Here is a 12229-nt window from a genome sequence, read left to right on the forward strand (position 1 = left end):
TTCCTTTTCATTTTTTACAAATTTCCAAATAACAGACTAAAGTTGCAAAGATGTCCTACGGATCCTCAGATTTTATACTTTTCTCCCCTTTATCCTCTGCTTTCCTTATTGCTATTTCTTCTAAGTTTAACTTTTCTCAGTTCACAAAATACAACAAGCTAAGTCTATGATTATAAATATTATATATATATATTTCTATTTCTACTTATTTTTCCTTTTAATCTTATTTACTCATTTCCCCCATTCATGTCATGTCTAAATTCCTATTTCTCTGCAGTTTTCCTCATTAATTCGTATTAATTGTAAGAGTGACAGAAACAAGTACCATAATCATAATTAACCAGGTAACTTCTATTCACTCATCCAGTTAAACTTATCTCTCTTCACTCATCAAGTTAAACATAAGAAACACACATCCACAAAACACTTCATCTGTCTTACCTGGGAATTAATGATGCGCACGGTGGTTTTATTCCCAACATCTTTCTCATAACCACGTGTAGGAGCAGAGTTAAATCTCAATACTGCATCATGAGAATCTAAGGGCACATAAGTGACAAGCTTACTTTTGTTCTCTGTAGAATCACATAATCTAGGAAAAAATGTTAAAGCAAATTTTTCAATACCTGAAGCTAATTACATACCACCAATAAAGTTACGATATCCCCACATGATTTTCAGAGAATTTACTCTTCATTGAGAATGAGATCCTGGCTAAAGGAAACATCAATATGGATATATATAGATATAAAATCTATCCCATTGTGGGCGATACTGTATCATCTAAGTGATATTTAGATACTTGCTACCTTTTCAACATTCTTTACAAATGACATGCTTTATGCGGCCATTCGCCCAAAGCTTCCAAGACTTTGGGAGATTCTTGAGGGAGACTCTACTGGAGCAGGTAAAAACACTAGAGGAAAGCGCTGCTTTTTGGTGCTGGTGTATGCCTAAAAGGAAAGCCAGCCCTTAAGCAGAGATTCTGCATTTAATGTTGAAGAAAGAAAGAAAATCAGCCCTGACTTCCATGCAGCCTTATGTACTGCTGTCGATACCAAGAAGACCTGTGTGAGAGCAAACTTAGAGCATTCTGCATTAGCAGAAACAGCCTTCTAGACTGCTCTCACCGCTGAGGATGGGTGAGATGGAGAGACCACGAGCGCCACCAGCTGCCAGGGCTCTTATGTTCTGTAATCACACACTGTGCTTCACCAAACTTGAACTATTCATGCAACATAAATCTACATCTCACTTCATTCAACTTGACAGCCAGACTTGCCCAAGTTCTCTGAATGCTGGGCTGAGAGGTCTTGGATGAAAACAAGGATCACTATCCTGGAGGCTGACAAGGAGGTGAAGAGTGGGAGGTACCGGAAAGTGGGTTCAGCTGATTTAGCATTGGGAATAAGAGATAGGTTTCCTTTGCATAAGGCAGTCTATAAACATACATGTGTCTTGAAATTCCCAGAAACCAGCCTGAAGCCAGAGTCAGTGAGCAAGAAAGCAATTTTCTAAGGGCCATCTTTAGCTTCAAATATCTCATGCAGATTCCAAGCTTGGCCTGGAGCAAGGACACTGCCTATCTGTAAGAGAGGTGAAAAGAGGTATTTCTGACATGCCAGCAGGAGTTGCATTTACGGTACCTGAGCCCCGCACAAGTGCCTGAGGCAGCTGCCTTCTTCCCTGAGCCCCTGTTACATGCTCCTTTGGAGTCGTCTTCTTGCTCCCCAAACAGAAGAAACTCACCATGCATGCCCCCCAAAACACAATTATATAAGGTGCCTTCACTGACAAGCCCTGAACTTAAAAGAATTCAAAGTCCAGTTTTAGCACCAAAATTAATACACTTTTGGAACACATGAATGCATAAAGTGTAGGTGGCTATGTCATCAAAACCTCGCAATGTTCTTTTAAGGGAAATTTTGCAGGAGTTGGCAAATTATGACCTTCTGGCCAAATCTGGCCTGCCAGTTGTTTTAGTAAATTAAGTTGCACCATAACATACACACACTCTGTACAGACTGTCTATAACTGCAGAGTTGAGCTGTTGAGACAGAGACATGGTTCACAAAGACTAAAAAATTTACTACTAAGCTCTTTAAAAAAGTTTGCCAATCTCTACATTCAAGGGGATCTATTCTTTGTATAAATGATGCCAAAATACATGAATCCCTCTAAGCTAAAACCAGGTTTTTACTTCACAATTTAAGGATTTATTCATACTTTATTGAGGTAATGAATTTATTATTTATTTTTGTTGAAAAATGTTTTGTCATGAAAATTCAAATAATATTTGAGGTAGAAAAATTAGATTACCCCAAACAATAGACTCTTGAAATTTACTGATAATGCAAAGACATTTTGGACATATGAAATATATCTACTGATACTTATCATACTAGAAAGTAAAAAAGGAAATTTTTAAATGACTATTAATTTATTTTAAAATAACTTTATTTCAATTTTTAAAAACCTTATATTTTCAAAAGCAAAAAGAATACTACAAAGACTGGCACTGTTTTAAGTGTTTGCAAGTCTCTTTAAGGTCTGGTTTTTTAGAAAGTTGGTTTCTCATATCTGCTTTTGAATTCAACTTGTTGCAGTATGCTGTTTTATTTGAAGTATATAAAAGCTTAGACACATTGTTGAGTAGAGAGAGCTATTTTAAGAAGCCTTCCAAAGAGCTGTGAATATTCTCCTACAAGGGCTCTACAAGGGCAGTTTCTTAGGGGTTGGTTATAATTTGGAATCTGAAACCTATCAATGAAATTGTTGTTCTCTGTTACGTTAAAACTTGTAGTCTATTTTTCTCTTAAAATAGATCTTTCACTTGTGTAATTGTATAATATTGCACAATGATCATCTGAAAACTATCAGCTCAGTAAGTTAGGAAGATCTTCCAAACTGTGATACATATTGTTATAAAGAATTGAAACACCACATTGATTAGTATTATCATGGAGTTCACTGTTTTTAAAGTCTGGATAACTTCCAAGTTCATGGTTCAAAGCTTAAAGTTTATCATTGACAACAAATACTATCAGTTATTTTCCTAAAAGTGACAGGCTCCCTTGATTCCTTTTGGAGAGCATATCTGCCAAATATCCAAGTCTGAATAATTAACATTTCTTTTCAAGTTAAAATTGTATTTCACGAAAAAGGTGGCTAGCTCAGCTCACAATGCAATTACACAAGGGCTTTTCCATTGTGAACTGGTACACATACATGTTTTTCTCGTATTTCCCCATGTGTCCCAACAAATCTGAAAACCATGTGTATTCAAAGATTGAGCTTTGGGTTCTGCTGCCCTGATTTGTGCTAAGAAGCCCCAGTCTCACGCATCATTGTGTTTGTACCACCAGTGCAAATGTCAACAACCAAAAGGAAAAGAACTCTGAGTATATTTACAAAAAGAGTTTTTTCCAAGACCCTGAAAGGGTCTTGGAAAGTCTAAGGGTAAGCTTAGATCTCACTGTTCCAGCTGCCAAGCTAGGGCAATCCTCTGGTTGCAGACAGTGAGAGGCGACTCCAGACAGCAAGGTGACTGCAGGTGCTTGGAGGGAGTCAGCCCCAAGCTAGAGAGGAAGTGTGATGCCAGCACTCCTCAACCCCAGTTCTTTCCAAACCACGCTGCCCACCCCTCAGACATAGCCTAGCCAAGGGCCCCAAGAGGTGGATGCATTTCTATTAGTTGACTAACAAACCTGAATTAATTGTATCACCCTTGAAAACATCCCAGCATTTAAATGCCCGTTGTCTTATTGTGGATCTGTGTTCTAAGTCATCCAAGGACTTCACAAGGTACAGGGCACAGAAAGGTACTGCAGTGTAATTCCTTTGGAGATGGTATTAGTCGATAAAATTAAAAGACCATCTGTGTGGAGAGGGCAAGGAGGGAGAGTCACATAGGCTTGTTCTAGGCCCAATGCAAGCTCTCTGTGAGCAGCCTCTATGAGCAGAGTGGGGTTGGGATGGAAGGGGAGGGTGCATGGAGACTGTCTGTCACACAGACATGTTTTGTAAACGTACACCTGGCTGTGCATGCCTCGATAATGCACTGCCAGAATAGAAGCTGTCCATTCATATTTAGAAAAAAAGGAATAGGTCAGATAGCAAATACAAGGGGAAGAAAGTCAAGTTTCATTTCTGGAGGAGGCATTTCCAGGCCAGAACCATGCTGTGTTGACCTTGAGAATGGAGCCAGACAAGTGCCTCAATTGGAGGAAAATTAAAGCCCTTCAAGGAGCTTCTGGGCCAGCAAACCCTCCAGCACCCAGTCACTGCCCTGCCCCAGGCCCCATTCCCCACATCCCCCTCCTCTCCTACACTGATGAGAAAACTGAAACAGCAGGAGAGCAAGCATCTAGTCACTAAAGAATGGCCAGCCTGGGATTGGGCAAAGCGGTGCTTTCCCACCACCCTGGGAGCCCTGTTTTTCTCCAGGACCTGTAACCCTTACCTCTTGACTTACTTCCCTCCCACCCTGAAGTCCAGGCCCTGGAGTGATGTCTCTGTTCCTTCCCTCCTTCCTTCCTTCCTTCCTTCCTTCCTTCCTTCCTTCCTTCCTTCCTTCCTTCCTTCCCTCCCTCCTTCCCTTCCCCTTCCTTCCTTCCTTCCTTCCTTCCTTCCTTCCTTCCTTCCTTCCTTCCTTCCTTCCTTTATTCCCTCCCTCCCTCCCTCCCTCCCTTCCTTCTCTGTTTTTTGCAGAGTTTTCCTCTTGTTGCCCAGGCTGGAGTGCAATGGCATGATCTTGGCTCACTGCAACCTCTACCTCCTGGGCTCAAGTAATTTTCCTGCCTCAGCCTCCTGAGTAGCTGGAATTATAGGTGTGTGCCACCACACCTGGCTAATTTTTGTATTTTTAGCAAAGATGGGATTTCACCATGTTGGCTAGGCTGGTCTCAAATTTCTAACCTCAGGTGATCCACCTTCCTCGGCCTCCCAAAGTGCTGGGATTACAGGCATGAGCCACCACACCTGGCTGCAGTGATCTCTTTACAGTGAAAATCTACAATGCCTGTGCATCAGGGGCATAGGAATGAGAGCTAGTGTTCCTGAAAACCCAGACTAGGATTTGAATCCAGACATTGCCCATGTGACTGGAGGTACCTTCATTTTCTTATCTGTAAAATGGGAACAAACTTATCTATCGCTTAGGGTTGTAAGGTTTTCAACAGTTAGCACATAAAGAGCATTTTGGGTCAAGCCTGGTGGCTCACACCTGTAATCCAGCACTTTGGGAGGGTGAGATGGGCGGATCATGAGGTCAGGAGTTGGAGACCAGACTGGCCAACGTGGTGAAACACCATCTCTACTAAAAATAAGAAAATTAGCTGGGCATGATGGTGTGTGCCTGTAATCCCAGCTACTCGGGAGGCTAGGCAGGAGAATCGCTTGAACCTGGGAAGTGGCAGCTGCAGTGAGCCAAGATTGTGCCTGCACTCCAGCCTGGGTAACAACAAGAGACTCCATCTCAAGAAAAAAAAAAAAGAAAAAAAGAAAAAAAAAGCATTTTGAACAGGGCCTTGACTGTATTATATGTGGTAGCTATGATTACAATTATTAAGTGAAGCCTAATTTTCATAGAGTGGTTTGCAGGCCATCTACAAAGATGATCTGCCTTCCAAGTCAGCTTCTCTCTCTTCTCTCCCTACGAGCCTGTGTTCTCCTTATAGCTCTCACCACATGCACACCATGCTGTTTCTCACTTCCATATGATGCTGGGCCTTCAGTTTGGTCTCATCTCCCTGGAGCAGTCTTTACCAACTTCTTCTCTCTGCCCAGCCACCAGCCCTCAGGGAGGTTAGGATTCCATGGCCATTTCTGTTCTGTCAGCCTACATAGCCCTCTGTCCTCCAATCCACAACATTGGAGTTGTCTGTTTACCACTGAAGTATGCCGGTATGGATAGTTGGGGCTGTGACCTATCCATTTTTGTGTCTAACACAGGATCTGGCAGAGAGTTGGTGATTAATAAATAATTAATGCTCATTGAATGAGTATAGGGACTGCTTTCTTCTTTCCTGCTTTTTTTTAAAGGTAACAGGACATATCAAGTCTCAAGCTCTTTCCACCAGTCTATGCATCCCATTCCCTACTCTCTCCCTCCCTCCATGTCCCATTTCCCAAGCGCACGTCAGAATTCTAGTTTCAAGTACACTGAATTTGGTTTCCCGCATGAAGGCTCTTACTGGTGGTTCAGAGCAGACCTTTCTTCTCTGTAACGTATTTTCACAGGAATGCTAGTGGCACTGCATTGAAGCTAATTATTAATGCTTATATGCATGCGTGAAAACAGATCATCTCATGACTCTAGGAAAGAACGATGCAGGTTTCCAAAACAAATAGTTTGTTTTTCAATAACATATTCATAGTGGAAGTGTTCACAACTGGTATACTTTTCTAACCCAAACAATTCCACTGTGTGACTCAGTTCCAACAGGTTAGAAGGATGAGGCTGCACTTCCCATGGAGCAAACACCAGGGGGAGCTAAAGGGCAGCCAGTAAGCAAACCTGAGACTGACTGGGTCTCCCTTGGACATCAGCGTGGAGAGGGGTCCTCCTGGCAGAGCAGAGGTAGGGCTGATAAGCACTGACCATCTGAGATACTTTCTAGCTTTGCCTTCAGTTTTTCATAAGATCGTGATCTTTGGTAAGTCTTTTGATCTTCACTTAGCCAATTCACAAGTAGATACTTAGGGGCCAACATGAGTTTAGCTACAACATACCCCCAATATTCTAAGCTGCCTGAAGGAATGTGCTGCCAGTGTTTGTTTTTATTCTGCCAGCCATTCATAACTATGTGGGTTTGCTTGCATGCATTTGGGTGAATAGGAAGGAGTGAGGTCAGCACCTGGCATGTACACTGCTGATGCTGAGATACCAACTTACACAAACGAAACTTTCTATTTGTACAAATTGAGCCATGCTATGCTTACATGTTCTTAAAATAATAGATATACAATCTGTTCCAAAGGACCCTAGACAAAACAATAAAGAGAATTTTAAAGAAATTTCCAAGCATGTTCTTCAGTTGTGATTCTACAGTTCCAATGGTACTCATATAAGTGCATGCAAAATAAATTAGATTTGGATACTAGAAATTAATAAAGATATAACTGGCATGCAAGTTTTTCAGAAACGTGGACTTCTCAGTGTCTTTCACATTCTCATCCAAATTCTAAATAGAGTTTACAAGATTCTGGTCAGGAATATTTATGCAGAAATAAACAACAAGGGACTGCTCACTGACATGCAAGAGCAATCCAGATCTTCACCTCTGATGCAGAGGTGTTTAAAACAAAACCCAACTGGAAGCAAATGACTGCCTGCTTCAAGCATAATACTTAAATTCCTTCTCCACATTATTAATATTGGCCCTCAGAAATGAGAAAGAACTGTGGTGTTATTTCACCCCGGGGACCTCTAAACCACTGCCTCTTCTTAATAAATTGCAGGCTGCTCTGGTCTGGCTTTGGCTACAAGCTTATGTGACACATGGACTGTGTTATTATGAGCCTGCTGTAATGTCAGCATGGGGACACAGGGACCTCAGACCTTGAGTCCAGACTTACTATCTTGTTTTTTTTTTTTTTTTTTTTTTTTAACATAAAAAAATGTTCTCATTTAGCTTCATGACCAAGGACTTCTGCTGAGATGAGGTCTGGGCTTCTGAGCCTGCCTACAGTGGCTTCACCCTGTTCCAAGGCAACTCTGGAACATGGACCACTCTTCAAGGGCACAGAACAACTAATGGATCCACTTAAAATGAAGACAACAAGATTACTCATTTGCAAAGAGGGAGCAACACTCCCTGAATGCCACTTTCAGACCAGTTATGACCTAACACTGCCTATTGTGAGAATGTCCAGCACATGATTGTTTTATATCTGGACTTGAGGCTGACGCTGTATTTGATTCACATAGTCCTAGTACATAGTCAAGTACATAATAGGGCGCTAAACACACATTTGTCAAGTGAATGAACCCAGAGGGCCAAGCCACTTGCTGACTGGTGTAGCAATGGAATTAGTCTGGGCATAGGGGGAGTCCCAGGAGCAAAGGGGTCTGAAACTGCTGAGGGAGAGCCCAGTTATGGCAACACGAGAGCCCAGTTATGACAACAAGGGTATCTCTGGCAAGACAGGGTGAGAGGCTGGATGAGGTGTGGAAATGAATGTGATCCAGTGAGGAAGGGGAATTCTGTGGAGAGCCAATGCTGGCCCATCTGGTGCAGAACCTACCCCACTCTGCAACAGAGAAACGTGTTTAAACCCTGCCACACCCCCATCAACCAAAAAAGATCAGACTGGTATTTTACTTGATAACCAGGAAGAAATAGTGATGGCTAATGCTGTGTGCCATCTTGGCTAGGCTATGGTGCCCAGTTCCTTGGTCAAACATTAGTTTAGATGTTGCTGGGAAGGTGTTTTTAAGATGTGACTAACATTTAAATCAGTAGACTTTGAGAAAAGCAGATGACCATCACAATGCAGGTGTACTTCCTCCAGCCAGGTGAATGCCTTAAGAACAAAGACTGAGGTTTCCCAAAGAAGAAACAATTTTACCTCAAGACAGCAACACGGAAATCCTTCCTGAGTTTCCCATCTGCTGGCCTGCCCTACCTACTGCAGACTTGCCAGCCCCCACGATCATGAGAGTCAAGTCCTTAAAATAAATCTTCGTGTCTTTGTATAGACACATATCCTCCTGGTGTGAGTCTCTGAAGAAACCTGACTTATACAGGAGCTGGGAAGCAGATGTGCTCTAGGGCTCTCGACAGGGTTGTGAAGGCAGAGCCTTGCAGGGAAGGAGGGAGCCCAGGTGTTGCACGTTATTCACCACCTTGGAGAAGGTCCCTGCTAGGTGCACTGGCAGTGCCCCAAAGTTTGGATTTGCACCAGAAGTTGAGAGGCCAGAACTTATTCTCCCATTGGAAAGATGTTCCCAACAGCAGCTGGGCTCTTCTCAGAGCCCACAGTAACCAACATTATCTTCGTGCATCCGGCTTTTTGGAGCTGACGCCCTGATTGGGCAGCTCCTGCTTTCCTCTCTCCTCCTCTTGTTCCCCTCCCATATTCCCATTGCAGGATGGGTTCACCAGGCTTTCGGGGGCCAGCCTGGGTGCCTATCCATACAGACTGTGGCTTCTGTGGGATATAAAGTCTGAGCAGTGAGAGGGACGCTGGGGTCCTAGGGCGGTGCTTTCCTTTCACTGCCTACTGGCATCAGCTACGGGGAGGACCCTTCCTGCTCCCCAGCATTCCCCAAATCCCTGCTCTAAGAGTCCCCGAAGAGTACCTCTGCTGTGACCCCAGACAGACTCATTTTGTGCCAGGAAGGGGAAGTCACACGAAGACTCTCCAGCTAACATTAGAAAGACCCGGTACAGAGACCCCAGTTTGCCCTGCCAGTGAGATCCAGAGACGCGCCAGAAAGAACCAGCCCCCAGGGACCCACTGGCTCAAGACAGGGAGACCTGGTCCCCCCGCTGAGACTTACCTATTTCGTCACCCAAGGAGGAGTTGAGGATTGCGCCTGCAGACATGACGACGGCGCAGCTGCGCAGGCCGCGCGGGTGCAGCTGGCTCAGGGGCACGGCGGGCACCAGGCGCCGCCAGCCCAGCGCGGAGAAGGGCGCCTCGGTGCCGTCCAGCGTCCGCACGCGCGCGCGGCTGCGCAGCTGGCACAGCAGCTGTGCCCTGCTCAGCCCGGCCTCCCGCTTCCCGCGGAAGCGCACCCCGTGCTTGTTGGCGGTCAGGTAATCCTTCATCGCCTTCTGCAGGCGCGGGTTCAGCATTTTGGAGGAGACGTTCCCCTTCCAGAGGCGGTACAGGAAGGCCCTGGACATGGAGGAGTACAGCCTGTCGCCGTCGTCGCCCTCCTCCAACATGTGGCTCCTTCTCTGCCTCCGGTGCCTCTTCTTCACCCGCCTCCTCTGGATCCGTGCAGCCGGCAAAGCTCCCTCCAGTGGGCCTGGCTCCCCCGGGGAAGGGAATCCCAATGTCCCCTGAGTGTGGCTGTGCCACCCTGGCTGACCAGCAGCAAAAAAGTAGTCCTCGTCCTCTGGATAGAAAGCACTTTGAGATTTTCTTCCCACCTGGGATGAAAAAAACTCTTCATGTTCAAACACATCTTGGGACTGAGCCCATTTCTGTGGGTCTCCAGGCTCTGCGTGAAAGGGGCCAGCTGGGTGTGCGCGCGGCAGCGGCGGGTGTGCGTCCAGGCCCCCAGGCGGGGAGGGCTCATGCGCGGCGCCCATGATGGCCCGCTGCTTCCCCTGTAATGGCAGGAGCCTCCTGGTCTCCAGGAAGGAGAGGGAGCTGGGCACAGGCTCAGCGGGGTTGCTGTCGGTGAAGTAGATGAAAATGAGCAAAAAGAGGAGCCCCCAAGCGAATATTCCGAAAAGCATTCGTTGTCTCCATTGCTTCAGGTGTGGCTTCATGGCAGGTCTCCGCAGTCAGCACCTTGTGTCCTAAAGCAGATGGGTGGCAGAATGAACCTGAAAAACAGCCAGATGCCACAGTTAGCCAACATGGGACATCTGCTCAGATGCTGCTGAGGACATTCTATCTTGAGCAGTGTTTCTGTAGCGGTGGGGTGGGGTTGTAGAACGGGCACTAGAAACCAGAATCATCCAGGAGCTTTAGCTAAATCCAAATGTGATATCTGTTCCCCCCCGCCCCCAACTCCCACCAACCTCTGCAAGACAAGGGATCTCACCATATCAGATGAGTCTCCCGAGAGAGAAGAGGGATGAGTGTGTATTTGCAAAATCCTCCCCATGTAACTCAGGGACATGTGTGCCTTCCCACCTACTGTGGGAAGTAGGGCCCCTGCCCACAAGTTCTTTCTACTTTACAAAATTCCAACTTGGTAGCTGGGTGTGGTGGTGTGCACCTGTAGTCCCAGCTACTCCGGAGGCTGAGGCAGTAGAATTGCTTGAAACTGGAAGGCAGAGGTTGCAGTGAGCTGAGATTCACCACTGCACTCCAGCCTGGCAACAGAGCCTCCATCTCAAAAAAAAAAAAAAAAAAAAAAAAAAAAAAAAAAAAAAAAAAAAAAAAAAAAAAAAAAAAGAAGAAAAATCTGATCTGGTAAAGCAAAGCCAGAGAGTTAAGCATAGTTTGCCTTCTCTTATCTACTTATCAGACCACCAAAAGCTCGGAGCTCACAGATTTTACAGTAGCGCTGCTGTGCACTTCTAAGGAGTGACGGCCATAACTGATTCTTCTTGTCCTCCCCAGCCTGGAAGGCTGCCTAGAACTTACTGGAAGTCCACCGAGGGCACTGAATAAAGCAATACTTCAGTGACTGTGTCTGTGGGTGAATGTTATTTCAGGGTGCCTGTTGTCTTCAACCATGTCCCCCAAAATGCCCTCCTACTTCACCCTTACCGTGAGCTTTTGGTGAGATAAGTGGGAAGTACTTTAAAACTCTAAATAGGAGGAGAGATGAGGAGAGAGCTTGCTGATTCTAGATGAGGTTCAGAGAAAGGGTAACAAAAGGGGACAGAGATGAAAAGATACAGTGAAAGACAGAACCTCTCCTCTGTACAGTATTGCAACTAATATGTATTCCTATGTGGGTAGCGCAGCACTTGATACTAAAGGAAACAATAAAACATTCATAAGAAATGCTCCTAACTTCAGGAATTTAAGCAAAGTCCCGGAAAGGCAAAATAACCTAAGGTATGTTTGTGGAATAATAATTAAGCTTGCTGGAACTTCAAGCTGAGCACAAAGCCAAGCGCAGGCAGATATTCAATGAATACTGGCTGAGTAAATAATGTGAGTTTGTGTTTGTATGTGTGATTTGCAGGAGGCTTTGTGTGTCCGTGGATATGCATGGGTGTTTGGGTGGGTGTGCTGGAAGAAGCAGCAAGACCATTTGGGGAAAACATAATTGGAAAGCTATCCTCTTCCAGCTCTGAAGGGTCTTCAGTGCCCAGCTGGATGTCTGGGGACATGCTGTATAAGAAATAGGGAGTGCGTGAAGTTCTGAAAGCAAGGGAGTGATGCAGTGGTCCCATGGGCATTCAGGAGATTCCTTGGTCGCAGGTAAGGCAGGGAAGAGTACAGGGCGGGCAACACAGACTACAAGAAGGTCATTAGTAGAAATTAGATACTCAGGAAGTAGGGTGATTCTGAGGGGAGGAGCTGCCAGGGGGAATCTGTGACCCCGATGCTCCTTCCCGGGGACAGACTGACCACGCCAAAATGCAAA

At 45.1% G+C, this 12229-nt stretch overlaps 1 protein-coding gene across 5 annotated transcripts in view; it reads right to left on the bottom strand.

Moving 5' to 3' along the window:
• Positions 1-12229, bottom strand: part of ST6GAL2 (ST6 beta-galactoside alpha-2,6-sialyltransferase 2) — a 95919-nt gene that overhangs the window by 44998 nt on the left and 38692 nt on the right. For all 5 annotated transcript variants that reach the window (XR_005202261.1, XR_005202262.1, XM_037742968.1 and 2 more), the window contains exons 2-3: positions 9506-10505; positions 442-539 (exon numbers count right to left, since the gene is read on the bottom strand). Coding sequence is in view for 3 of the 5 variants with exons in the window: in XM_037742968.1 (XP_037598896.1) it covers positions 442-539; positions 9506-10448 (1041 nt within the window). In the remaining 2 variants the exon portion in view is untranslated. The remainder of the gene's footprint in view (positions 1-441; positions 540-9505; positions 10506-12229) is intronic.

Source organism: Cebus imitator, unplaced genomic scaffold (assembly GCF_001604975.1).
Source record: "Cebus imitator isolate Cc_AM_T3 unplaced genomic scaffold, Cebus_imitator-1.0 Scaffold131, whole genome shotgun sequence".
NCBI classification, from domain to species: Eukaryota; Metazoa; Chordata; class Mammalia; order Primates; family Cebidae; genus Cebus; species Cebus imitator.